General features: G+C 45.9%; 3 protein-coding genes and 1 long non-coding RNA gene across 6 annotated transcripts; 2 read left to right on the forward strand and 2 right to left on the reverse strand.

The window, feature by feature from the left end:
- Nucleotides 1-6: 6 nt before the first annotated feature.
- ap4m1 (adaptor related protein complex 4 subunit mu 1) lies at nucleotides 7-12,212 on the reverse strand. Of its 3 annotated transcripts, none has more exons than XM_053442399.1 (16): nucleotides 12,076-12,212; nucleotides 11,567-11,687; nucleotides 10,918-11,003; nucleotides 10,529-10,635; nucleotides 9,890-9,986; nucleotides 9,462-9,572; nucleotides 8,118-8,195; nucleotides 7,928-7,990; nucleotides 7,760-7,826; nucleotides 7,210-7,263; nucleotides 6,947-7,053; nucleotides 6,229-6,320; nucleotides 5,881-5,925; nucleotides 4,113-4,163; nucleotides 439-556; nucleotides 7-352 (listed from the first exon to the last, which is right to left on the reverse strand). In XM_053442399.1, exons 2-16 carry the CDS (start codon nucleotides 11,622-11,624, stop codon nucleotides 161-163), a joined length of 1,326 nt encoding a protein of 441 aa, XP_053298374.1. In that variant the 5' UTR covers nucleotides 11,625-11,687; nucleotides 12,076-12,212; the 3' UTR covers nucleotides 7-160. The 3 variants fall into 3 exon arrangements, with proteins under 3 accessions (XP_053298374.1, XP_053298375.1, XP_053298372.1); XM_053442400.1 differs by having other exon boundaries at nucleotides 12,021-12,153; XM_053442397.1 differs by having other exon boundaries at nucleotides 12,014-12,137.
- Nucleotides 12,213-12,817: 605 nt separating this feature from the next.
- rbmx2 (RNA binding motif protein X-linked 2) lies at nucleotides 12,818-15,626 on the forward strand. The gene is made up of 6 exons (XM_053441863.1): nucleotides 12,818-12,956; nucleotides 13,664-13,779; nucleotides 13,855-13,906; nucleotides 13,989-14,118; nucleotides 14,332-14,527; nucleotides 14,594-15,626. Exons 1-6 carry the CDS (start codon nucleotides 12,952-12,954, stop codon nucleotides 15,364-15,366), a joined length of 1,272 nt encoding a protein of 423 aa, XP_053297838.1. The 5' UTR covers nucleotides 12,818-12,951; the 3' UTR covers nucleotides 15,367-15,626.
- A 1,965-nt stretch (nucleotides 15,627-17,591) lies between these two features.
- Nucleotides 17,592-24,005, reverse strand: siah2l (seven in absentia homolog 2 (Drosophila)-like). Its single transcript, XM_053441984.1, has 3 exons — nucleotides 23,649-24,005; nucleotides 18,075-18,254; nucleotides 17,592-17,963 (listed from the first exon to the last, which is right to left on the reverse strand). Exons 1-3 carry the CDS (start codon nucleotides 24,003-24,005, stop codon nucleotides 17,592-17,594), a joined length of 909 nt encoding a protein of 302 aa, XP_053297959.1.
- Nucleotides 24,006-24,019: 14 nt separating this feature from the next.
- LOC128457334 (uncharacterized) lies at nucleotides 24,020-25,640 on the forward strand. The gene is made up of 2 exons (XR_008341919.1): nucleotides 24,020-24,147; nucleotides 24,280-25,640. It is a non-coding gene; the product is annotated as an uncharacterized LOC128457334 (long non-coding RNA).
- Nucleotides 25,641-27,414: the final 1,774 nt, after the last annotated feature.

Genomic DNA, 27,414 nt, shown 5'->3' on the forward strand with positions numbered 1-27,414 from the left:
CATGTGCAGGTTTCAGGGGAGAAATGAAAGTCTTTTATTTGTTCTCAGATTTGTGTCACAGTGTAATAAATAAAAAGTGATAAACATGTAGATTATCGTAGGGACTTCCTGTGAGTACCACTGGTCCAGGGTGGGTCCTCGCTGGTCCCACTGGGCAGTGTTACATCCGGAGTGTGTAGGAGTCGGAGTGTGTGACGTAGCGGACCCAGCGCTGGGCCGGGCCGGGCTGGACCGGCGACAGGCGCAGGAAGCGGATCTGCAGCCCGGTGGCCGTGACCTTCGGCAGCTCGAAGCTCAGACCCACTGGACCCACCTCCAACAAGGAGGCGGAGCTGAGACCGGCCACCTCCAGCTGGGGGGTCAAAGGTTAGATTTACAGTGAAAACTGTAGTGTGTGTGTGTCAGTGTCCATGTGTGTCCATGTGTGTGTGGGTTCACCTTGAACACAGCACAGAGTTGTGTACCTCCGGGGAAACGAGGGATCTGCCAGACAACAGCTCGGCTCTGTGGCTTCAGCTCGGAGCTCTGATCTGGACTGCTGAGCTCCTGTGACAGACTGCACACACAGACACACACAGACACACACAGACACACACACACACAATCAGGTAACTACAGATGCTGCCTGTGGAGGTCAGAGGTCACCAGGGGGGTTGAGGTTGGTGCAGTGGAGGTGTTACAGAGGTGAGGTAATTTTTTAACACACACACACACTCAAACACACACACACTCAAACACACACACACACACACACACAATTTGATGGATAATCCTGTCAACAGCTTTCAGATGATGAGTTTCCACCAAACTGATTCAGAACAAGAGAACATTCATCTGCAGCAGAATGAGTCACAATACACAACACACACAACCAACACACAAACAATACACAACACACAACCAACGCACAACCAGTACACAACACACAACCAAAACTGACATGGCCTCTATTTAAAACATAGTGTTTTAAAACTAAAACCAACTCTGTCCACACTAACACCTGAACACACGTCACATGACCGTTCACGTACACTGGTCATGTGATGTAAACAGGAAGTAGATCGTCTCTGAAGGAGGAACAGTGATGGTGAAGAGTCAGAGCAGGGACGACGAGGTGGAAGTGTGACTGACAGGAACTGTTACTGACAGGAGGTGTCACTGACAGGAAGTGTGACTGACAGGAAGTGTTACTGACAGGAAGTGTCACTGACAGGAAGTGTGACTGACAGGAAGTGTTACTGACAGGAGGTGTCACTGACAGGAAGTGCCACTGACAGGAAGTGTTACTGACAGGAAGTGTTACTGACAGGAACTGTTACTGACAGGAGGTGTCACTGACAGGAAGTGTTACTGACAGGAGGTGTCACTGACAGGAAGTGTTACTGACAGGAAGTGTTACTGACAGGAAGTGTTACTGACAGGAGGTGTCACTGACAGGAAGTGTTACTGACAGGAGGTGTCACTGACAGGAAGTGTTACTGACAGGAGGTGTTACTGACAGGAAGTGTTACTGACAGGAGGTGTCACTGACAGGAAGTGTCACTGACAGGAAGTGTTACTGACAGGAAGTGTCACTGACAGGAAGTGTCACTGACAGGAGGTGTCACTGACAGGAAGTGTTACTGACAGGAGGTGTTACTGACAGGAGGTGTCACTGACAGGAAGTGTTACTGACAGGAGGTGTCACTGACAGGAGGTGTCACTGACAGAAAGTGTTACTGACAGGAGGTGTCACTGACAGGAAGTGCTACTGACAGGAGGTGTCACTGACAGGAAGTGTTACTGACAGGAGGTGTCACTGACAGGAGGTGTTACTGACAGGAAGTGTCACTGACAGGAGGTGTCACTGACAGGAAGTGTTACTGACAGGAGGTGTCACTGACAGGAAGTGTTACTGACAGGAAGTGTTACTGACAGGAAGTGTTACTGACAGGAGGTGTCACTGACAGGAAGTGTTACTGACAGGAGGTGTTACTGACAGGAAGTGTTACTGACAGGAGGTGTCACTGACAGGAAGTGTTACTGACAGGAAGTGTTACTGACAGGAGGTGTCACTGACAGGAAGTGTCACTGACAGGAGGTGTCACTGACAGGAAGTGTTACTGACAGGAAGTGTTACTGACAGGAGGTGTCACTGACAAGAAGTGCGACTGACAGGAAGTGTTACTGACAGGAAGTGCCACTGACAGGAAGTGCGACTGACAGGAAGTGCGACTGACAGGAAGTGCGACTGACAGGAAGTGCGACTGACAGGAAGTGCGACTGACAGGAAGTGCCACTGACAGGAAGTGCCACTGACAGGAAGTGTTACTGACAGGAGGTGTCACTGACAGGAAGTGTTACTGACAGGAGGTGTTACTGACAGGAGGTGTCACTGACAGGAAGTGTTACTGACAGGAAGTGTTACTGACAGGAGGTGTCACTGACAGGAAGTGTCACTGACAGGAAGTGTCACTGACAGGAAGTGTCACTGACAGGAAGTGTCACTGACAGGAGGTGTCACTGACAGGAGGTGTCACTGACAGGAAGTGCCACTGACCGGAAGTGCGACTGACAGGAGGTGTCACTGACAGGAAGTGTCACTGACAGGAAGTGTCACTGACAGGAAGTGCCACTGACCGGAAGTGCCACTGACCGGAAGTGCCACTGACCGGATGTGTTACTGACAGGAAGTGTTACTGACAGGAAGTGCCACTGACAGGAAGTGCGACTGACAGGAGTTGTCACTGACAAGAAGTGCGACTGACAGGAAGTGTTACTTACAGGAAGTGTTACTGACAGGAAGTGCCACTGACAGGAAGTGTGACTGACAGGAGTTGTCACTGACAAGAAGTGCGACTGACAGGAAGTGCGACTGACAGGAAGTGCCACTGACAGGAAGTGCCACTGACCGGAAGTGCCACTGACCGGAAGTGCCACTGACCGGAAGTGCGACTGACAGGAAGTGTCAATGACCGGAAGTGCCACTGACCGGAAGTGCTACCGACAGTAAGTGTGACTGACAGGAGGTGTCACTGACCGGAAGTGCTACCGACAGGAAGTGTGACTGACAGGAGGTGTTACTGACAGGAGGTGTCACTGACAGGAAGTGCCACTGACAGGAGGTGTCACTGACAGGAAGTGCCACTGACCAGAAGTGCTACCGACAGGAAGTGTTACTGACAGGAAGTGTCACTGACAGGAAGTGCCACTGACCGGAAGTGCTACCGACAGGAGGTGTCACTGACAGGAAGTGCCACTGACCAGAAGTGCTACCGACAGGAAGTGTTAGCGAAGCTTTGTGTTCACCGCTGCTAGTGGAGTCATGTGACTGATGAGAACCAATCAGGACGAGCACGTGTCAGAGTTTTCAAATCAGAACGAGACCAGAAGGCGTAACCATAGCAGCAGTGTGTAAAGAAACTTCTGTTAAGATTGAAGATGAATAAATGTGATTAAATGAAATTAATAATTTACACAAAACATTCTGCTTCTTTCTTCACATCACTGATGTAAACTGTGGTTAATTCTGGAGAAACACAAACAAACCAAAGGAATACTGAAGGTTTTATTATATACACAAAAATCTGAAAAATATCTCTTCAACCTAAATTCAAAATCGTTTGGTTTATAAACATTATTCTATTTTTATGTCAATGTTGCAAATTCTATCTTTCATTATTATTATTAGACTTTTATTTGATTATTTAACAGTTTGATTTTATTGCTGAGTATGATCTATCTTCCTATGATTATCCATCTCTTCACAAATACTAATAAGTTAATGATGATAAGGTTTAGTTCCCTTTCATCTACGTTTCCCTGTTTTTATTTTATTCAGCTCATCAGTGGATTGTGCAGAACTCTGAGCTGATAAAGTTTGACAGATTTAAACTGGGTTAGTGAGTCATGTGACCTGTGAACATTTCCATGAGTTTAAATAACAAAGCAGGAGCGCTGAGGTCGGCTCCTTCCTGATTTGTTAATGTCGTTTCCTATTTAAACTCCGCTCCAGGTTTTTACATGTGACACCAGGAGCTTCCTGCTGGACGAGTGCAGACGCTGCTTCGGCTCATTTCCATAACAAACATCAGATTTCAATGTCAGCACATATTTGAATGGGAGCGTCTCACCTCACGGAGCCTTTAGGGACAGGGACGGTGGCACAGACGTTGATGGCAGCGCTGCAACGACAAAGACATCAGCATCTTCATCAGCATCTTCATCAGCATCTTCATCATCACAAGTGCTAACGTACATTAATCCTCCACATGTTTATAAACACTGTCTTTGCTCAGTCATCGGAAGATTAAAAGGTACAATGACTAGAAGAGAGCCTGAGACTGCTGAATGTTATTGTTGTGCATTTGATAATAAAAAACTTGAATCTTGAATCTTGAATCAACTACTCCGTTTACTCTAACTACATTCTTCTTCTTCTTCTTCTTCTTCTTCTTCTTCTTCTTCTTCTTCTTCTTTATTCGGTTTATCCACGGCTGGCACGCTGCTGTCAATCATCATGTCATCAAATAACTAATTAAAACCAAACTGGCAGCCATGTTTTTTACAGTAGCCCAGACTGGACAAGCCCTGACAACGGAAGCTACCACGGGGGGGGGGGGGACATGCAACGTGTTAGTGCATGTGTGTGTGTGTGTCTGTGTGTGTGTGCATGTCTATCTATAGTTATGAGGCCAATTTTGGTACAATACCATCATTGTGAGGATATTTTGTCTGGTCCTCTCAAATTCAGAGTCAGTCTCAGGGTTGAGACTTGATGTTAGTCAGCGAATGCATTATATCACTGGAGCAGACTCCAGATCAGATCCAGAGAATCGTCTCCAGAGCTTCTCCAGAGTTTGATCCACAGCTGAACAACTCAGCAGCAGGTTTCTGCACAGACTCATTCAGCATCAGATCCTCCTCATGGTTCAGGTGAGAGGTGGAGCAGCATGGGGGGGGAGGGGCAGACACACACAGGAAGTGACCCGTTACCTCTGCTGCAGAGGTCATGTGATCATGTTTACATCACCTGAGGATCCTCTGCTGTTCACTCTGCTCCTGGATTCAGACTTTATACAGGAGCTCAGGAGGAGGAGGAGGAACTGAGTGAGATCCTCCAGAGAAGATCCAGAGACCTGAGGAGCACAACTATAGAGAGGTGTGTGTGTGTGTGTGTGTGTGTGTGTGTGTGAGATCTGTAAAGTAGTGATGTGTCCTCCCGTGTCGAGGCTTGTGTTGATGACGTCCTCGCGAGCCGGCCGAGCACGTCACTGATTCAGGAAAGGGTTCGCGGGTTTGTTGTGCGATTCAAAATAAAAGGGGCCGCGAAACACAATGGATTCCCCCCCCACACTACTTGTCTTGGGACTTCATTGTGCGTTTGCTTGCAATATATTCTGAGTATTGGATGGAGAAAAGGAATTTATTTCCTAACTTGTACAAACTTGCGGTATCTTTTCTTTGTACCCAGCATCCTCTGTGCGCTGTGAAATGATCGTTTCTAAAGCAGGAGAAATTATTTCAAAAAAATGAATCCGCCTGAAACCAGCACTGTTGAGAAGCTGTTGTTTTTAAATAAAAATACATTAACTGTTATCCATTTTGTACTTGTACGTGTATTGGCATCACAAACATCATTAATTCGTTTATTCAATTCAAAGCTTCACACACCAAAGCCATGGTTTCATTATAATTACATTTAATGTCCACTTGATGGCGCAGTAGAGCAAATGAAGCACCATGAAGCTTCGGCCCATGAGCGAACCAATTGGATGGAAAGCTTCAAAGCTTCATGAAGCTTCATCTCGCCATCACTACTGTAAAGCTTCTTTTAAACATTCTAACTTCAGAAGAAGAACTTGGCTTGTAAAGAAGTTTGATGATGAAATAAAAACTCACGTCTTCGGAGGCAGATCACAGCGAAGCTTCATGTACATCAACAACCTGAAGAAGAACAAACCTTTGACCTTTGACCTACAAATCAACTTGACTCATATTCTGATGGCAACAAATATTTCATTGAACGTCCAGAGTAACAGAAGAACTGGTCGTCTGTCCTCAGTTCAAACTGATGTGACGAGAAACTGAATCTGATCTGAAGCTGTTTCTATCAAACGTGTTTGATTTGAGACATTCAGTGTTGAAGCTTCATATTAATTCATGTTAAAACATAAAACACTGTTAATTCTTCCCATCCAACCGTCACGTGTGAGGTTGTGTTGTGTTGTGTTGTGTTGTCGTCTCTACCTTCCTCCGCTGTCTCTCTCGACGGTGGGGAAGAGCCGGAAAGGAGGAGCCGAGGGCAGATCGTTGCTCAGCTGGTACTGCATCACTGTTTGCTGTGAGGACAGTGACAGACAGGAGTTCAATAGATTAATACTATACACAGGAGAACGCATCCACAGTACAACAACTGGAGGAATCTGTGAGAACATTTGATAAACAAGGATCAGAAATGAGACAAAATGACAGGTTTTTATCAGAAGAATAATTTGTTATATTTCATAAATAAAGTCCAGATAGGAAATCAAGATAAAACTGTAATAATTTCTACTGAGGTTTATAGAAGTGAAGGTCGTGGTCTAAACTCTTTCAAACGTCTGAGAATGAAAAACATTCAAAAAGAACAATTAGGTGTTCAACCTCCTCACTGTGTCTACACAAGTAAATAAAGTAATATGTTGATAAGTATTCAACTCAGTGTGATGCGATTTTTTGTATGTTGGTATAAAATATATCAAATGTTAGTAGTTCAACATTTTCTTAAAAGTTCAAATTAAATCTGGAAATTTCAACTTATGTCTCGTTCTATTGCTTTTATTCACAATATGAAGAATCTGATTGTATTCTTGAAATGAAATAGAAATATATTTGATATCATTTTAAGTTTTCTACAGGTTGGTGTAACGGGTCAGAGTCTGAGCTGCAGCTCGTGGAGCCGTGGTGGGAGGACAGTGGGAAGCACCTCGCCCGGACTGGGACACAGCCGCAGGACGCGCTGGCTGTCGAACTCGTCCAATCGGACGGCTTCATGGAAGCTGCACTCGTCCACCCGGACCGCCGCTCCGTAACCTGGACACAAGGACCACCACCAACTAGAAGGACTTTCACCAATCAGAGCAGGTTGAGGCCGAGGTCACAGTGACCTTTGACCTCTGACATCTTATCAGTTCATCTGTGAGTATGTATTTGTGTAGGTGTGTGTGTGTCTGTGTGTGTGTGTGTTACCTCTGAGCTGTGACTTTCCGATGCTGAACTCTTCATTCAGACCGATTCTCATCTCTATAAAAAAGACGACATGTGATCAAAGATAATAATTCGTACTTATAATAACAATATTTTTTTATATATGAATAAATATATTTATACATTTATTCATATATGAAGCACAAATACATTAACATCCCGTGTCACTTTACTAAAGAACGCTTCTCTACACATGATATTCACGTCTATATAAGGTTAATGTTAATGTTATAAGGTTAATGTTATGTACATACTCTCTGTATTGATATTTAATTGTTTATGTTTTATTCTATTTGATACTTTCACGTGTTTCTCTTCAGTCTCATTCTGACGACGTTCTGCTGTAACGTGTTCATCTTGTCTATGATTGGCTGGGGCTGGATGCTGTCATCAGACGGATGTTTAGATGAAGAGTGTGATTGGTTGGGGTTGGTTTAGGGTGGAGCTAGGTCTGGTAGCTCCATCAAACTAAGCATGTGGGTGAATGAACGTGTCTGTGCTACACCTCTGGGTTCTGGTCCTGTGAAGTCACCTGAGCAGCTGGACATGTAGCACTTGACTTTGATCTCTCCCTCCACGTCGGCCTTCATCACAACTCCCTGAGACACACATTGAAACAGGTTCACAGTCGGGACCCGGAGGCGGGACCCGGAGGCGGGACCTGGAGGCGGTGACAGACCGAGCGACTGACGCTACTCACGTTGGAGCCGATGACGACCGACATCCTCTCGATCACGTCCACAAAGATCTCGCTCTTTCCTCCCTGGAAATAAACATGTGTGGAAACTGTGAGGTTTGTTTTCAGGAAGTCCGCCTGGGACCAGACTATCAACTGGAACATGTCAGAGGATTTTTAGTCAGTAAAGGTTGAGGAGACGTGGGGGGGGCACCTGCTCTCTGCTGGACTGGATGGGTCGGGCGGCTGCAGAACTCGGAGCCACTTTACTCTGCTGCGTGTCCGCACCGAACTACAACAACAACAGGAGAAATCAAACCTGTGACGTGTCGTCCACATGGAGTGAGATCACACCAGAGCTATCACAGTCATGTTGTAAACACAATGAGAAGTTAGTGTTACTTAATATTAAAAGTATAGACACATAACATGTGTGTAAATTACAAACACATCATTTACTCCAACTCAGAGAAACACAGGAACATTCCACTGGTGATGAAACATACGACACTTCAGAAGTTAGATTCACTTTTAAATACACAACTATGACACTGAGTCTGAGGACACACACTGAGTCTGAGGACACACACTGACTCTGAGGACACACACTGACTCTGAGGACACACACTGACTCTGAGGATACACACTGAGTCTGAGGACACACACTGACTCTGAGGACACACACTGAGTCTGAGGACACACACTGACTCTGAGGACACACACTGAGTCTGAGGACACACACTGACTCTGAGGACACACACTGACTCTGAGGACACACACTGACTCTGAGGACACACACACTGACTCTGAGGACACACACTGAGTCTGAGGACACACACTGACTCTGAGGACACACACTGAGTCTGAGGACACACACTGACTCTGAGGACACACACTGACTCTGAGGACACACACTGAGTCTGAGGACACACACTGACTCTGAGGACACACACTGACTCTGAGGACACACACCGACTCTGAGGACACACACTGAGTCTGAGGACACACACTGACTCTGAGGACACACACTGACTCTGAGGACACACACACTGACTCTGAGGACACACACTGAGTCTGAGGACACACACTGAGTCTGAGGACACACACTGACTCTGAGGACACACACTGAGTCTGAGGACACACACTGACTCTGAGGACACACACTGAGTCTGAGGACACACACTGACTCTGAGGACACACACTGAGTCTGAGGACACACACTGCACTGTGAAGATAGAGCCCAATGCTTTCATTGACTCGTGATGCAAACTAAGAGAGTTTAGCTCCGGCTGCGCTCAGTCTGTTCAGGATCTTTTACTTTAGGATTTAATTCATATTTGACTCATGATGTGTGATGTCACTGACCTGAACCCATCTGCTTTTAGAAACAGAGCTCACATCTGAAGTAACTGTATCATGGGGTTAAATAATCAGTGTCAACAATCAAAATGGCTCCTCTATCGCCTCCTGGTGTCTGGCTGCAGTATAGGTCATCAACTCCTCCTCCTCCATGTTAGCAGATGGGACAAAACAGATCACAGCAGAGTGTTTAACGCACCAGGCCGACATTGCTCAGGTCAAACAGGCTGAACGGTCGAGAGGAGACAGCTTCAGTCTGGATGAAGTTCTTCAGGACGTCGGAGGACGTCGTCTGGACATAACCGTAGTCCTGACCGGGACACACACAGACACACACACAGACACACACACACACAGACAGGTGCAGAGTTACTTCCTCTTTCCTGAGGTGAAGCTGTTTTCTAAATGTTGAATTCTTTGCTATGGAGAATGAAGGAGGAAACTACAATATGATTTCAGGAGACATATTCTGTTTATATTCAGGTTGAGATTTTTTACTTTGCAGAACTTTTACATAAAAAACCTTTATAACCCACTAGAGGAAAGTTCATATGTTTAACAGTTTGACCTCTGAGGAGCTCATCAGCGACAGTCTTCAGTGGAGTGATGAAGACGAGCAGCACTCACCAGCACCTCGTCCAGCAGCTCGTAGATCAGAGCGAAGTTCATCTGCACCAGCTTCTCCGACAGCGAGCCGCAGTAATCCTTCACCAGAGCCGTGAGCCTGTGGACACACGTGTTCCTGCTGTCATGTGACCCGTACTACCTGGACAGCTGACATGAGTCTACCAAAGAGCTGTGTGATAATTACACTTCTATTTAATCTTTAGATTTATGTTTAATACATCAATACGTTTTCTATTCCTTTTGAATGCATCATTTCATATTTCTATTTTCAATTATTCAGAATCTTCTCTTGTGAAATAAAACCTGAAAACGATTTTCAAAGTATATTCGTGATCTTTGTCTCTTCTTTAAATTCACATACTTGTTTAGTATCAATGTTTTTATTACAGGTTTTAATACAACTACTAAAACTTGATTATGACTGTTAAAGATTAAAAACATCTAAAAATCTGCCAATAGTGAAAAAAATACACTGACACTTCCCAGGGTTACATATACTGGCAAATGATTTTATATATAGTCATAAAGATGAAGAGATAAATATAAACCGTGATATTTGTCTACATGTTGTGTTTGCTGGTGTCAGGTCTGCGTTCCTGTTTTGTTATTATTTCAAACTTTTGATCATAAACTTCGAACCTGTTGAGAAACTCGACGACGGTGAACGGCGAGGAGTCGTGGGTTGTCGTGGCGACCCAGTACAGCCCCCCCTGCCTGACGTGGATGAAGTTGAGATCTTTGTGAGTCTGCACAATCAAACACAACAACATGCTTATGGATATGAATCCTGTTCTCTTCTTCTTTGAGTCCTGTATTATACATGAATTTATTATGTACTAACTCACATTAATGCTACAGACGTTTCTGACCCACAATCCTTCACTTCCTCTTTGAGTCTAAAATCGTTCCTCTGAACATATTGAATCAATCTTTTTAATTCAATATTAATTTTAATCCTGTTTCCCTCATGTCGGCTGAACTCATTGAACTAATGTTCTATAAATGTAGTTTGATTGACACAATGTTACCATGACCACCGGAGGCTGGTCTCCAGTCAGCGCTGTGACCTTCTCGTAGAACGAGCCGACGTCATCGCTCCCAGCTCCTCCTCGGACTGGTGCTCCAGTTAAGTACATTCAAACAATTTAAGAAGAAAAGTAGAAACACGCGGTCTTTCATTATTAATTATTCATTCATCTAGTAACGAGCTGAGAGACTAACACATACTGAGACTAGTTCTGGTTAATCTAACCCAAGCTAACTTCCTGTTTGATCACATCAGCTCAGTTCCTCTGCAGAGAAGTTTGACTTCTGAAGAGAAAACGAGCAAATACCTCAACTGAGGGAAACTCTCTGAAGGTGGATCCTGATCCTGAAGGTGGATCAGAGATCCTGATCCTGAAGGTGGATCCTGAACGTGGACTATGATCTCATCACTAATACAATGTGATTGATTGGTTGAAACTTGTATGCAGATGTTTAAATGGATGAAATAAAGAGAAACTTTGAAGAACCTCATTTTAACGTCTGTTTGAGAGATGAATTTATTTATTTCACTGTCAAACTAAAGTTTTCTCAGGAAACAAGTTCAGAAAGTTAAAACCGACACGTTTCTGGAGTTAGTGTTGTGTCATATATAGTGTGTTGTGTGTCATAGTGTGTATATATGGAGGATACAGTCTTTGTAGATGAGCCGGTCGCCCTTTGATGACAAGATGAAGATCTGACCGATCATCCTGTGGAGACAACCAATCAGCTCTCAGGTTGGAGGTGACACAGTGGCTCCCCCTGCTGGTGCCTTCAGATAAAAACAACGATTAAAGTTAATATCACATCAAATACACACATACTTTCATCACCTCACAATAAAACGTGTGTGTAACACAAAACAGGAGTCTGGTTAAACTGAGCGAATGTGATGACACTTCAATGAACTGTTACCACAGTGATGCTAACAGCAGCAGAGCTAACAGTATCATGTAGCTAATGCTAGCTCCATGGAGCTAACAGCAGCTCAGCTAATGCTAGCTCCATGGAGCTAAGTGAGAAGAGTTCGTATAGTGAAGCTTTCACAGATCAGATTATTATAATTACTATACTAGTTAAAAAAAAAAACGTAAATACTGTTCACGTGTTTTGTTTCCCTCTCTGATCCTGAAGCAAGCGACACACTGATGTTTACAAACCGGGTCGCTCGATGTGTGTTCGCCGAGCAGCGCCGCCTGGTGTACGGGAGGTTCACTGAAATATGTCAAGCTGCGTCAGAGGTAGTTTTTTTCTGGGAATGACTCAGAATCCAGCCAGCAGGGGCAGCAGAGCGACCGGAAGCTTTGACTCTTTGCATCGTTCGCTCGTGGGCAGAAGCTTCGTGGTGCTTCATTTGCTCCACTGCGCCATCAGGTGGACAATACATGTGTAACAGGCAGAGTGATTATAATGACACGGTGGCTTTGGTGTGTGACGCTTTGAAGTTAATAAATGAATGAATTATGTTTGTGACGCCAATACATAAATGATGAACTTATTAATATGGTGCTGTCTTTATGATGTGGCCTAGGTGGTAGAGTGGTGATTCTTCAACAAGAAGGTTGCCGGTTCAAATCCCATTCTTCCCCATCTGCATGCCGAAGTGTCCTTGGCAAGATACTGAACCCCTAAATGGCCCGTCATAAATGTTGAGTGTAATAATTGTAAGTGCTTTGGACAAAAGCGTCAGCTACATGACGTAATGATACAATGGAGGGGTCGAACGGGAAAGCGGATTGTCACTGTGCTTGTGTGTGTAGTGACAACATGTAACACGTACAACAGGGATAACAATTTATTCATATTTAAAATAACTGCTTCTCCACAGTGCTGCGTCTCGCGGCCCCTTTTATTTTGATTCTCACACCAAACCCGCGAACCATTTCCGGAATCAGTCACGTGGTTCGGCCGGCCAGCGAGGCTTCGAACGTCATCACCACGCGCCTCAATAGGCTCTTCACCAAAATCTTCCTGATCACTCGACACACACCTCGAAACCTAGACACGTGACGTCACATCCCTGCCGTTAACTCAACATGAAGTAAGTGAACGGTTCTTCCACGTGATTATTTCACTTAATAACCGTTTCATTGTGTTCTCGGTGCTAACCGGTGGACCGATGCTAACCGCTACCCGCGCAGCCGCCGCTGAACCCGGTTCAGAACCCGGTCCAGTTCCCGGTCCAGTACCCGGCTCAGAACCCGGTCCAGTACCCGGCTCAGAACCCTCGTCCGGTCACGTCGCTGTTCACACGCTGAATGAAACGAGCCCTCGTTGGCTCCTGAACAGGAAACAGCAGCTTCAGATGTTTGAACTCTCTGTTGTTGTCCTGGGTTCGATCCTCGCGGTCGCTTCCCGGTCAATTGAAACGTTTCATTAGAATCAGTTGATTTGATCTTTGAGTTAAAATGAATCTTGCATTTGAAACGTGTTAGATTCTAATGTAGCTCCAAGATGTGCAGGTCTCAATCTACATTTGGTTCTAATCTGAGTCTGACTCCGGTTTCAAGTCGTTCTCACATTGTAGATTCAAATATTCACAATATTCAGTTCTTTCATAAATAATGACAAACACTAAGTATGAATAAAAACAGCTATTAGCTTACGATGCATGTAGGGGACAAACTGCTGCCAGCCACCAGGAGGCGATAAAGATGATTTAGCTTTACTTTCGTCTCCATCTTTGTTTACGTTTGTGTAAACGAAGTTGCGATCTCTTCTAAAGAATCATCACGATGTCTGTTTCAGTCCGCTGACGAAGGTGAAGCTCATCAACGAGCTGAACGAGCGGGAGGCGGACCTCGGCGTGAAGGAGTCGGTGTCCTGGCACACGGAGTATAAAGACAGCGCCTGGATCTTTGTAGGTGAGTCGCCCCCTTGTGGTGGAGTCAGGAGCTGCACGTGGTCTGTTTACTGAAGCAGCGTTTTGTTTGGTGCAGGAGGATTTCCGTTCGAGCTGACTGAAGGTGACATCATCTGCGTGTTCTCTCAGTACGTAGCTCGTTCTCTTTATCTCACGTTACTCAACGAACACGACGTGAGGACTGACTCTGTTCCCATGACGACCTGTCAGGTACGGAGAGGTGGTCAACATCAACCTGGTGAGGGACAAGAAGACGGGGAAGTCCAAAGGTTTCTGCTTCATCTGCTACGAGGACCAGCGCAGCACCATCCTCGCTGTGGACAACTTCAACGGCATCAAGGTGACGAGACCGATCAGAAACCAGCGGCTGTCTCTGAGAGGCACTCAGTTAACGTCCACTGTGATTTCTTAGTTTGGTCCATGTCCCCTCTGCTGTCATGGAGGAGGAGGGTTTATGACTTCTACTGCAGCCAGCCACCAGGGGGCGATCAAACGATTTGGCATAACCTTAAGGAGGGGTCATATTTCTAAGTTGCACCTGTTCATGTTTCAGATTAAAGGTCGGACCATTCGTGTGGATCACGTTAAAGACTATCGTCCTCCCAAAGACTTCGAGGACATCGATGACATCACCAAGAATCTGAGGGACGAGGGCTGTGCTCCCAAAGCCACCAGGTCGACCTCCTCTTCCTCCTCTTCCTCCGAGGAAGACGAGCAGTACGTCATCCCTGTGAAGAAGCTGAAGAAAGGTGAGGACGTCTTTAATCCTCCTGACAAACAAATCCATACTCACCTCCCTCTGTTTTCTGCCTCAGACAAGAAAGAGAAGAAGAAAGAGAAGAAGAAAAAGAAGAAGAAGAAGGCAGAGCAGGAGAGAGGGGGCGGAGTGTCCTCCTCTGCCTCGCCTCCTCTTCATCGTACTCCTCCCGCTGTCAGAGTCAAAGAGGAAAAGGAGGACAATGCCTACGACAAGTACAACCAGAGGGGGGCGCCGCCAGGAGGACAACTGAATGGACAGAGAGGGGGGGAGGAGGCAGAGAGGAGGAGAAATCATGAGAGGGAAGGAGAGAGAGAGGAAGACAGGCAAAGAGAGACAGACAGAGACAACAGAAGAGAGGAAGACAGACGAAGGGAGACGGACAGAGACTACAAAAGAGAGAGAGAGGAAGACAGACAAAGGGAGACGGACAGAGACTACAAAAGAGAGAGAGAGGGAGACAGACAAAGGGAGACAGACAGAGACGACAGAAGAGAGAGAGAGGGAGACAGACGAAGGGAGACAGACAGAGACGACAGAAGAGAGGGAGACAGAGACAACAGAAGAGAGGGAGACAGACGAAGGGAGACGGACAGAGACTACAAAAGAGAGAGAGAGGGAGACAGACAAAGGGAGACAGACAGAGACGACAGAAGAGAGAGAGAGGGAGACAGACGAAGGGAGACAGACAGAGACGACAGAAGAGAGGGAGACAGAGACAACAGGAGAGAGGGAGACAGAGACAACAGGAGAGAGAGACAGACGGACAGAGCTGGTGAGCCAAGGAAAGAGACAGACCGGGACAGAGACAGCAGAAGAGACAGACGATGATAGAAGACAGATGGTGAAGAGAGAGAGACAGTGACGGAAAAAGAAACAGATTTGTTTGTTTCCTTCAGTTTAGAACAATTTTCTTGTTGGATTAAATTTTCTAATAAAACCTTTTGTTAGAAAATTTAATCCAACAAGAAAATTGTTCTAAACTGAAGGAAACAAACAAATCTGTTTCTTTTTCGTTTGTTTCCTTCAGTTTAGAACAATTTTCTTGAATGAGATGAGATTAAATTTTCTAATAAAACCTTTTGACTCGAGTTCAGACATTTTATTTCTGTTCAAACTATTACAATAATTTTATTGTACATAGAATATTCTAATCAGGTGTTCGGGGGGGCTCCCCTGTGTTCCAGTTCGGTTCAGAAGTGACTCCTGCTTGTTTCTGTTCCCGCGGCTGCGTCTCATTGGTCGAACAGGTTTATGTAAAATGAATCAACGTGATAAACTGAAAATCTGAAGAAAATGCTTTAAAGATGTTTAACTAACATTTTGAGTCAGAGAAAAGCAAATCTATTTCTAAAGCACCTTTCATATACGGGTCGATTCCAGCTGCTGCACAGAGACTAAACTATTTCAAATCCCAGATTCTAACATTTTCAAGCAGAATTGTAATAAATATATTTGACCTTTTCAAACGGCTTTGGTAAAGGTACTTGTAGGAGATGCTTTTAAGTTTATTTTTATGTATGTAATTCACTTAGTGTTTCTCTGTTATGTTTGCTGGTGAAGCGTGCAGCCCCACAGTTGAGGAGGGCGCCCTATAAGGTGATAGGCATGGTGCATGCTGGGACAGAGGAAGCTGGCAGACACGTCTGTGACCTCAGCTTCAGTGAAACCCTGAAACAACTGCATCCTGTTTCCTGTTTATTATAAACTCTGATCAGAAACCGCTCTGTGGTGAAGACAACAGGGACATCGTGTGAGAGGGAAAACTCTTCAGATCAAACTTCAGTGTTTTCCACTTGTGACTGACTCTCTTCAACCTGGTTTGAAAATTGCAATGTTGGAGCATTAATGTCTACTCGTCCGTAGCTTCATAATTTGCTTCTGAACTTAACCGATTAATTTTTGATGCTCAAGGACAAACGTCATATTTTAACATGCTCAGCAGAGCGGCTTCCATTATTACATTTAAGTTGTATAAAATGAAAAAGCTGTTTAATTTACATTTTGCGGTTAAATGTGGAAAGAAAACAGGACAAGGTCTAAAATATTTATTACCTGGAAGTTTTATTTTTGTTCAAATGAGTAATATTTACTGTGTCGAACAATAATCAATAAAATAATTGCACAGAAGTTATTGTATAAAACACTGGTTGTAAAAATAGATTAAACCTTTATATATAATTATAAACACTCTTTTCTTCCAAACTGAAAGACAGAGCTCGTATATAACCTTATAAAACTCATTCACATGTTAACGTTTGGAAATTAAAACTCATTAAGAAGCTTTTGATCATTTTGATTAAAAACAAAACAGAGACGTGATGGCGAGGTGGGAGGAGTCAACCCTTCAGGGATCGGAGGTGAATTCAAAAGTGAAGCAAAATCCTCATCATCGCCCCCTGGTGTCTGGCTGCAGTACAGGCCATAAACCTCCATGTTAACAGATGGGACATGGACTAAACAAACTAATCTAAGTCGACGTTAAATAAACGTTTGTCAAAGATGTTTTTGTTCTTATCTCTCTGATCAGTTTGGTTTGAATCAGTGGTTCCCTCACTTCACACAGCTCAGTGTCCCCACAAACACTGCCACTGTCCAGAGGGATTCAAACCAGCAACCTCAGACTCCCACACTGTTCTTTCAATTTATTCAATGTATAAACATTTCATCTATTGACTTTCTGTATGAATACAGTTTGATCCACACACTCTGAGCTTCATCAACAACGTGTCAATCAACCAAACATGTCTTCCAGTTTGAACGACTTTCCTCGTCCGATGAAAAACTGAAGTTAAGTTAAAAATGTTGTACGAAGAGTCTGCTGATGAACACGTGACCTCGATCCTGCTGACCACAGCGAACACATCATGAACACGCCCACATGGAGTCAGACGAGCGACAGACGCTCGTGGACAATTTGTTGATTTGTTCCCGACTCGGTACAGCTCGCTCTCTGTCCAGCTCGGGCAGCGCCCTCTGGTGGGGGGGGGGGGGGGGGGGGGGCCCCCACCACCTGAGCTCTGGATCCTGCAGCGCCGGCCGATACCGCTGCTCCCTCAGCACATGGAGATGGTGACGTTAATTCCCAGGTTACCATTGTCGGCGAACAGGTGGGCGATAGAGGTGTCGAACACCAGGCAGTCACTGTTCAAGATGGCGGCCGCCACCCCGTCGTGGATGGAGCGGGGCGTGGCCTCCCAGGTGAGCCGGCGGCGGTTGCCGTTGAGCTCCAGGCGGTAGGCAAAGTTCTCGGCCTGCTTGCGGGAGCCGATCAGCAGCACGACGGCAAAGAACTGCTGATGGCCCTCGTACTTCTCCTGCTTCTCCAAGACCAGCATGAAGTGGTGACTGAAACACGACTGCATCATCACCCAGTCCACGGCGCCCGGGAGACTGATGTCTGTCGCCAGGAAGACGATGTCCTCCCCCTGCAGACAGGAAGACAGAAAGATGTTAGAACATCTGGATCGCCCCCCCGGTGGCTGGCGGCAGTACAGGTCAAAGACCCTGCCCACGGACCAAACAGAGGTGTTGCTGACCTGCAGCGTGGTGATGGACTTGTGGGCGTGCATCAGGTGAGGCATGACGGCCTCCAGCGAGCCCAGCCACTTGCAGGTGGCCCCGGGACATGGACACGTGAACGGCCTGAAGCCGCACACCTCCTCGTGGTCGGGCTTCTCCGTGTGGTGGAGGGACAGCAGGCAGCCGGCCGACAGGAACTGGACACAGAGACGGGACGTGTGTTATTCAAACAGCTCGTTAACCCGGAATTCAAAACTTCTCAGAGTCAAACATGAATATTTCTTATTAACACTGACGGGTTATTGTAGTTATGAAGCACCTTTCGTACAAAGAGGAAGATTCAAGGTGCTGCTAATCTTATTTATTCTCAACCTTCACTCATCAACGCACGTTTTAAGTTTCTCTTCTGTCCTCTGTCAAACTTTGTGTAAATCACATTTACATCTATATCTTAAGTTATATCTTTAAAAAAGTCGATGTAGCAGAAAGTTATTGTAACTTATGTGTTGTTAGTAGCAGTAATAGATTACTTAAGCGTTCGTTTTGTCTTGTGTGACTGACATTCAAACTTTTTCCTGATCATCAGCCCTAACTTAGCTTAGCTAACTTAGCTAGTACAAGACTGATGATTAGCTACGCAAGGCTTCTCCTCTGATCGTCCTCCGACGCTGCTGCAGGTGTCGCTGGATTTTTTAATAAATTAAATCCTTTTTGTAAAAACCACTGACTTGAGGAGCTTCATCATTTCTGATCATTTGTTTTCATCTTCAGCAAAATGCTTTGCAGCCTCGATGCTAACATGGCTTTAAAGATGTTAGCTTTATCTGACCAGCGGAGACGTCACATTCAGCAGAATGAGGTCCATGCAACCAGGTGTGAGACGAGAGACAAAGATGCAGCAGAGAAACTGTTTTCAGACACACACACATTCACAACACACACAAGCATTCATCACCTCGACTCTGCAAGCGGCTCAACTCACGCTAAGAAGTCTCGGAGGCGTCGGATTGGCTCTAGAAGGAAAAGGAGGAACGAAGCCGGAACATGCACCTTGAACTAAAATAGAATAATTTACAGAGTCAGTCCATCAAAGTGTGTTTGAGGAGACCAGACGTGATATCCACTCACCAGCCATGTTATTGGGAACCCCTTGCTAGGCCCGGGCTGGACTCCCGTTTGCCTTCAGAACTCACTTAATTCTTCGTAGCATAGATTCAACGAGGCGTTGAAACGAAGCTCAATTGATACGAAGGTGCCAGGAAAATATCCCCCCCACCACCAGCCTGAACGCTGGCACACAGCAGGATGGATCCATACGTTCATGTTGTTTACGCCAAATTCTGACCCCCCCATCTGAATGTCGCAGCTGAAATCCAGACTCATCAGAACAGCCATCGTTTTTCCTTCTTCTACGATGGTCCTGGTGAGCCTGTGTGAATCTTATCCTCAGCTTCCTGTTCTCAGCCGGCAGCAGTACCCGGTGTGGTGTTCTGCTGCCCCCCCCCCCTCTGCGTCAGGGCTCCACGTGAGGTGCCTTCAGAGATGCTTCTGCAGAGCTTGGATGTAACCAGTGGTTATTTGAGTGACTGTTGCCGTTCTATCATCTCCAACCATTCTCCTCTGACCTTTGACATCAACAAGGCATTTTCTGCCGCTCACTGGATATTTTCTCTCTTTCGGACCATCCTCTGTAAACCCTAGAGATGGTTGTGGGTGAAAATCCCAGTAGATCAGCAGTTTTTGAAATACTCAGACCAGTCAGGCCACGTTCAGTCACTTAAATCCCTTCTCCCCCATCTGATGCTCGGGTTGAACTCCAGCGAGTCGCCTTCACCACGTCCAGATGCCTACATGCATTGAGTCGCTGCCATGTGATTGGCTGATTAGCTATTTGTGTTAACAAGCAATTGAGCAGGTGTGCCTAATAAATCGGCCGGTGAGTGTGTATTCCTCATATATAATGAGTCTTTGAGCCTGGACGAACAGAAACTGAGATGTGTGGAAACAATGACGTAGACATTCACAACCTTTTGCTGATTGGTTCTTTTCTGTCACGACAAAACCTTCACTGATCAATCAATCAAACTTTTATTTTTATAGCCCATATTCCCAAATCACAGTTTGTCTCATAGGGCTTTAACATGGTGAGACATCCTCTGTCCTCAACAAGAGTCAGGACAAACTACTAAAACCTTTTAACAGGTACAAATACATAGAAACCTCAGAGACACATGTGAGGACCCGTCTCCCAGGACGGACACAAGTCAACAGATGTCAAGTGAAGGAAACATCAGGATTAAAGTTTTCAGCAGCATTGATGAGGGGAAACATCTTGAAGGATAACTTCAATACTATATGTCAATCAGTCCTGCTGCATCATAGTCTGTGGTCAGCAGCCAGCAAGATCATGATCCATAATCCAGACCAGATCCACTATAGTCCACAGTCATTGTCCACTGCCACCAGTTAGGATCCATCATCAGCTGCCACCTCGGTCCTGGTCCACCACCATTATCTCACTCCACCGTGACAAAGGATCCGTCATCACCACTACGATCAGCCCACACGATACAGAATCCACCAAACTGGATCAAACTGGATCCACCACCGTGACCTCCGACACGAGATCCACAAATCGCAATCCATGATGATGTGGCCACAGCTGTGGCACTGATTGGTCAGGCTCCTATTCCCCCCCCCACTAAACTCCAGCAGAAACGTCAACAGTGTCAAAGACATGTTGAGTATTTTAAACCATGAAACCTGATATTTCATCAAACATGTGATACATTGGTTTGTATATTTAGAACTGCAGGAAACACTGATCTATTTAACTGATCCTGTGAAATTAATTAACAACCAAATCTCACTAGTCAGATGATTTATTAACTACCGACAGAAAACAACCGAAATGTAAATGATTTCCTTGTCATAAGTTATATTATAGATGCATCTGCCAACTGAAAAAACCTGGATCACAACCAGTCGGCAAAAATAATAATAATAATTATCATTAAATAATTAAATAAACGAGCAGTGACGACGATGTGTGTGTTTGTGTCTGTGATATGTGTATGTGTCTGTCTGTGTGTGTGTTGCAGGTGTAAACGCTTCTTATCGGAATGGATCTATGTTTTATTTAAAGAAACGACATGAGTCAGTTTTTGACGTCAGAACGTGAAACTTTAAACCAACATCCTGTTAGCGCCGCCCTACAGGCGACACTGTTCCTTACAGCCTCAACTGGTTAGTCCGATTTCTTATGTTGCTGATTTCAGAACATCTGGACGTGAGGTCACAGCGTCGACATCTGGCTGCTCATCCACAGAAAAAGAAGGATTTAAAAAGTAAACGCCAGATTTTGTGTTGTTCAAGAACTTCGACTTCAGAACCAAGGTCTCAGAACCGATTCAGGGGCCGGTTACAGGATCTGGTTTAAGTAACGCCAGACCGTTATCCTCCGGGACTCACCTGGCTGCTCGGCAGAGGTTTGGTGCAGCCGACAGGTCGATTGGCCCTGTCCGTGACCTCTGACCCCTGCTGAGCTTTCCGTTGTCGTTCCAGCGTTTGCCGTTAGCCGTGTGGTGGTGGTTGAACCGGTTCCGTGGTGGTTGAACCGGTTCCGTGGTGGCGATGCCAGCCCAGCAGGTAGCGCCACTGAGCCACCTCCCTCAGGAGAGGCAGGCAGGAGGCCGGACACAGCATCAAAGACACACAGCTGACACACACACACACACACACACACACACACAGTCACACAAAGACACCATTCTTTCTGTCTGATTATTAACAACACATGAAATCCATCGATCTGGATCAGTTCTTCACAAACGGATGGAAGTAAAATCACGTTCCAACAGTTTTTTGTTTCCGTTGGACTTTAATGTCAGAGATGTTTCTCTTCAGAATAAATCGTTAACCATTCAGTTTGTGTTTTAATCGTCTTCCCTTAACATATTTTTAAACAAATCTCCAAATGTGGCTTGCAAAAAATAGACACAAATATCCACATTGTAAATGATATGAAATCATATACGATTGTGCTTGTATACGTATATGATTTCTATGTATTTAACTACTATTTATTACGTATTTAACTACTTTATTTTAACTGACACGGAGCTTCCCTGATCATGATCATGCTGAAAATAAACGTCTTGAATCTGAAAGTATGGCTGCAACCTATCTTCATAGTGAGGTCAGACTTGGAGGTAAATGTACGTCTGTGGAACCAGAACCTCAGCTTGAGGAGCACGTGTGACACATTGAGCCAATAACTGATCATCAATCATCTGTAAACACGTTCCAGCTGCTGATGGAAACACACGTAATGCAGCTGAACCTCGATCGTCCACTCTCTCTCCTACTGCCGCAGCACCAGAAAAAAACTGTTTTCTTCTTCTGTGATGACCACACACACACACACACACACACACACACACACACACACACACACACACACACACACACACACACACACACACACACACACACACACACACACACACACACACACACACACACACACACACACACACACACACACACACACACACACACACACACACACACACACACCATGGGGGGGGGGGGTCCAACTGGTCATCATAAAAATAGCTGCACCAGAGCACACACAGTCGGGGCAGGGTGAGGGAATGAACAGGGTGGTCCTCCTCCTCCTCCTCCTCCTCCTCCTCCTCCTCCTCAGAGCCTCTCACCTCCTCAGAGCCTCTCACCTCCTCAGACCCTCTCACCTCCTCACACCTCCTCAGAGCCTCTCACCTCCTCACACCTCCTCAGAGCCTCTCACCTCCTCAGAGCCTCTCACCTCCTCAGACCCTCTCACCTCCTCACACCTCCTCAGAGCCTCTCACCTCCTCACACCTCCTCAGAGCCTCTCACCTCCTCACACCTCCTCAGAGCCTGTCACCTCCTCACACCTCCTCAGAGCCTCAGAGCCTCTCACCTCCTCCTCAGAGCCTCAGAGCCTCTCACCTCCTCACCTCCTCACACCTCCTCAGAGCCTCTCACCTCCTCACACCTCCTCAGAGCCTCTCACACCTCCTCAGAGCCTCAGAGCCTCTCACCTCCTCAGAGCCTCTCACCTCCTCACACCTCCTCACACCTCCTCACACCCTCTCACCTCCTCAGACCCTCTCACCTCCTCACACCTCCTCAGAGCCTCACCTGAATGAGTCGGTAACAGATCCCACTCAGTGTCACAGCTGCTCGGACCAAGATCAACCAACACTCAGGCTAAGTGGTCACATGACTAAGAGGTCACATGACTAATGAAAGAGTGTCTGTCCATCTAAGAACATGATGTCATGTTCAAAGGAGGTGATTGGTCAGTGGGCGGGGCTTATATACTGTCTGATTCCAACTGATCCTGGAGCAGGTCAGCTGTTTAGCAGAAGTTACCATGGTGACGAGCTTCATAGGACTGGGAGCTCTGAATTAAACCGGAAGTTAACCTGATGTGAACTGGCCTGACTGGTTTGGTGAGCCTGGGTCTGGTCGGCCTCAGGTGCGTGTGAACCGGAGTGAACCGGTGTGAACCGGAGTGAACCGGAGTGAACCGGGGGTCTCACCTTGCAGGGGAACGGCAGCGTGGAGGCCACCTTCTCCATGGCCAGGTTGCGGATGCTCGGGGTGAGCGGGCCCCGGCAGGTGGGGCAGCAGCTCAGCTTCTGGCGGCAGAGGTTACACAGCAGGTGGCCGGCCTGGCACTGCAGGATGGGCGGCAGCACGGAGTCCGAGCACACGGGACATTCGAACAGAGCCGCGAGCCCCGCGGGGAGCCGGCTCAGTCCGGCCGGGACCAGGGACCCGGCGGCGGCAGGAGGGGCAGGGTCCGACCCGGACACGGAGCTCACACCGGAGGCGGCAGGCTTCCCTCCGCCTGCCTTGTCCGCTCCGGGTCCTCCGGGTGAGGACGGACTGCTCATCGCGTCCAGCGGCGGGAACATCCAGCGGCTTCACAACATGGCGGCTGTTTGTATCGCCTGCTGACGGCTGCCATTGGCCGCTGCATCAGCGATTGACAGGACGCTCAGCCAATCAGAGAGCAGGGTCGTGTCACTATGGCAGGTTTGTCAGCGAAGTGGAAGAAGAGTTTGTCAATAAAATAAATAAAGTTTAAATACATTTTTATTATTATTATTATTATTATTAATAATGCTGATAAGAAGTTTTATTATTTTTTACTTGGGTAACATGCAGAGCCCTTAATGAACCCTCACGGAGAACATCTGTCTGACTGAGCAGGAGAACATCTGTCTGACTGCAGCTGGAGAACATCTGTCTGACTGAGCAGGAGAACATCTGTCTGACTGTAGCAGGAGAACATCTGTCTGACTGTAGCAGGAGAACATCTGTCTGACTGAGCTGGAGAACATCTGTCTGACTGAGCTGGAGAACATCTGTCTGACTGTAGCAGGAGAACATCTGTCTGACTGAGCAGGAGAACATCTGTCTGACTGTAGCAGGAGAACATCTGTCTGACTGTAGCAGGAGAACATCTGTCTGACTGCAGCTGGAGAACATCTGTCTGACTGAGCAGGAGAACATCTGTCTGACTGCAGCTGGAGAACATCTGTCTGACTGTAGCAGGAGAACATCTGTCTGACTGTAGCAGGAGAACATCTGTCTGACTGAGCTGGAGAACATCTGTCTGACTGCAGCTGGAGAACATCTGTCTGACTGAGCAGGAGAACATCTGTCTGACTGTAGCAGGAGAACATCTGTCTGACTGTAGCAGGAGAACATCTGTCTGACTGCAGCTGGAGAACATCTGTCTGACTGAGCAGGAGAACATCTGTCTGACTGAGCAGGAGAACATCTGTCTGACTGCAGCAGGAGAACATCTGTCTGACTGTAGCAGGAGAACATCTGTCTGACTGAGCAGGAGAACATCTGTCTGACTGAGCAGGAGAACATCTGTCTGACTGAGCAGGAGAACATCTGTCTGACTGCAGCAGGAGAACATCTGTCTGACTGCAGCAGGAGAACATCTGTCTGACTGTAGCAGGAGAACATCTGTCTGACTGAGCAGGAGAACATCTCTCTGACTGCAGCAGGAGAACATCTGTCTGACTGAGCTGGAGAACATCTGTCTGACTGCAGCTGGAGCTTTTTGATTTTAAAGACGGCCAGATGACACATGCACACCGGATGAGATCAGAGTCACATCAGCTGGTTCTCCAGCTCATTTCTACAACTTGCTGCCTTTCACGCACATCTGGCTCCTGCTCAGTCGGGTTGTGTCCCACCACAGCTGAAGGAGGATCCAGGTCTATTTATACAAAGAGCACCAGTCTGTCTCCAGCTGGTTGAGGCCGGCTCAGTCCAGCTCCGGCTTCCTGCCCACCTGAAAGCCTCTTACTTTTATTTCCGGGAGGATTTAAAGACGCAGCTCAATTAACCTTCAGTCACTTTCAAGTTCAGTCAACAGAAGCTTTTAAAGAAATGAGCAGAGCTGATATTTTACTCTGCAGCTCAGTCGTCCATCGGGCTCTGAACCGGACAAGTTCAAACTGGATTTATGAGCTTTATACTGGTCTGAAATAAAAAATCGAAGATCTGCTCAGATCAGATGTTCCTCTTTGAATATATTGATATTATATATGATGTTAAAAACATGAACCAGGTCTTCATCTCCACACCACAAATGATGATGATGGCGATGATGATGAAGATGATGATTGATAAAGTTGTCACATTGAATTGTATTGAGTTGATTCTGAGACATTTGTTCTTGAACCAAATGTGACAAAGTGAAATGTTGGACTAATGATGGCGCGAGAGATCTCTGAAGTTAGGATCCTGTATGGTGTTGGCATCTGATAGTGGTAGTGGATCCTGATCCTGATGGAGGATCCTGATCCTGATGGTGGATCCTGATCCTGATGGTGGATCCTGATAGTGGTGGATCCTGATCCTGATGGTGGATCCTGATCCTGATAGTGGTGGATCCTGATCGTGGACTATGATCACAACAAGTCTGCTTGATATATAATATTTCTCCTCTGATACTCGACCATTACTGATAATAATCCATCAGGTCATTGATCTTCAGTTCTGCTACAAAGTGTTTATTCTAATCAAAGCTGTAAAGACTCTGATCTCTGTGATGTCCTCTGTTCCACGGGACATCTGTTGACTTGTGTCCGTCCTGGAGACGGGTCCTCACATGTGTCTCTGAGGTTTCCACCTTCTCCACCTGTTGAAGGTTTCAGTAGTTTGACTCTTGTTGAAGGACAGAGGACGTCTCACCTGGTTAAAGACGATGAGACAAACTGGGACTGTGAATATGAGACTATACTAATAAAATGTGATTGATTGAGCACATTTAAACCACTTGACCAAAATGATTCACAAAGTTGTAGGTACAACAAGAAGACAGAATATCAATAGTAAAAAGAAATGAGATAAAAGAACGAAATAATTGAAATTAAATTAATACACATATAATGATAAAAATGTTGTTAAGTCAAGAAGAAGGCCGAAGAGAAGAGATGTGTGTCGAGCAGCAGGCGCTGAATGGACAACGGGTCTGAGCCCCACACAGAGAATGTCCCTCTGTCTCGTGGGATTGGACCAAAGTGGTCGATGGACACTGAGACGTTTCTCCGCTTCGTCTTGAAATGTCACCGTGCTACATTTCAGCTCGTTAGTCAAACGACAAAAACAGGTGGCAAAGACGGTAAAGACACAGTTTCTATAATTCATGGACACATGAGTTGAAATTGAAAACTAGACCAGGTGAAGGGTGAGGGTGGGGGGGTGTCGGGGGAGTTAAGTCGCCGTCACCTGATGTGTTGAAGGTTAAAGCAGATTTTTGTTGATGTTACAAAGAAATGAGACAAATGGTCGTAGCTTTAATCAATAATCAGTAAAAAGCTGAAGAACACGAAGGTCGTGAGACGAGCTGCGCTCTTCATCGTATGAGGAAGAGGAGACGTGAAGACTCGTGCTTTCAGCTGTCGGGAGCATTCGACAGGAATCCAATCAAATTTTAAAAATGAAGTGAAATGTCTCGATAGCATATTTTACAAATTATAAAAAATGAGAAATTAAAATAAAACCATTCATCCATTTCCCCACGAAACGCCTGAACTAATATTTACAGATTAGCGAAGCACGTGGTAGTGTGCGTTCTCATTTCCACTGCCCCCTAATGGTCAAACATGACCTAAAGAAGGTTTTTTATAAAAATGTATATTGTTAAAGAGAAGATCAATTCTTAATGTAACGTTATGATTTTCCTCAGTTTTTTAAGTGAGTGTGAAAGAGTGACCAGGTTAGTTCAGCCTGAGTGTGGCACTAATCGCTCCTCATACCTCACAGACCAGCGCA

The sequence above is a fragment of the Pleuronectes platessa genome, chromosome 15 (genome assembly GCF_947347685.1).
Source record: "Pleuronectes platessa chromosome 15, fPlePla1.1, whole genome shotgun sequence".
NCBI lineage: Eukaryota > Metazoa > Chordata > Actinopteri > Pleuronectiformes > Pleuronectidae > Pleuronectes > Pleuronectes platessa.

Bases quoted from the DNA above. Each gene is read 5' to 3' on its own strand.
- ap4m1 (XM_053442399.1), bottom strand. From the start codon at position 11,624: ATGATCGGTCAGATCTTCATCTTGTCATCAAAGGGCGACCGGCTCATC. The intron at 8,196-9,461 runs GTGCGTTAAACA...TTGTTGTTGTAG, and splicing joins ACCTGAGCAATGTCGGCCTG to TTCGGTGCGGACACGCAGCA. The intron at 557-4,112 runs GTGAGACGCTCC...CTGTGTGTGCAG, and splicing joins GTCCCTAAAGGCTCCGTGAG to TCTGTCACAGGAGCTCAGCA.
- rbmx2 (XM_053441863.1), top strand. The intron at 13,780-13,854 runs GTGAGTCGCCCC...TGTTTGGTGCAG, and splicing joins CAGCGCCTGGATCTTTGTAG to GAGGATTTCCGTTCGAGCTG. The intron at 14,528-14,593 runs GTGAGGACGTCT...TTTCTGCCTCAG, and splicing joins TGTGAAGAAGCTGAAGAAAG to ACAAGAAAGAGAAGAAGAAA.
- siah2l (XM_053441984.1), bottom strand. From the start codon at position 24,005: ATGAGCAGTCCGTCCTCACCCGGAGGACCCGGAGCGGACAAGGCAGGC. The intron at 18,255-23,648 runs GTGAGACCCCCG...CTCTGTGTCCAG, and splicing joins CGCTGCCGTTCCCCTGCAAG to TTCCTGTCGGCCGGCTGCCT. The intron at 17,964-18,074 runs GTCAGCAACACC...TCCTGTCTGCAG, and splicing joins AGTCCATCACCACGCTGCAG to GGGGAGGACATCGTCTTCCT.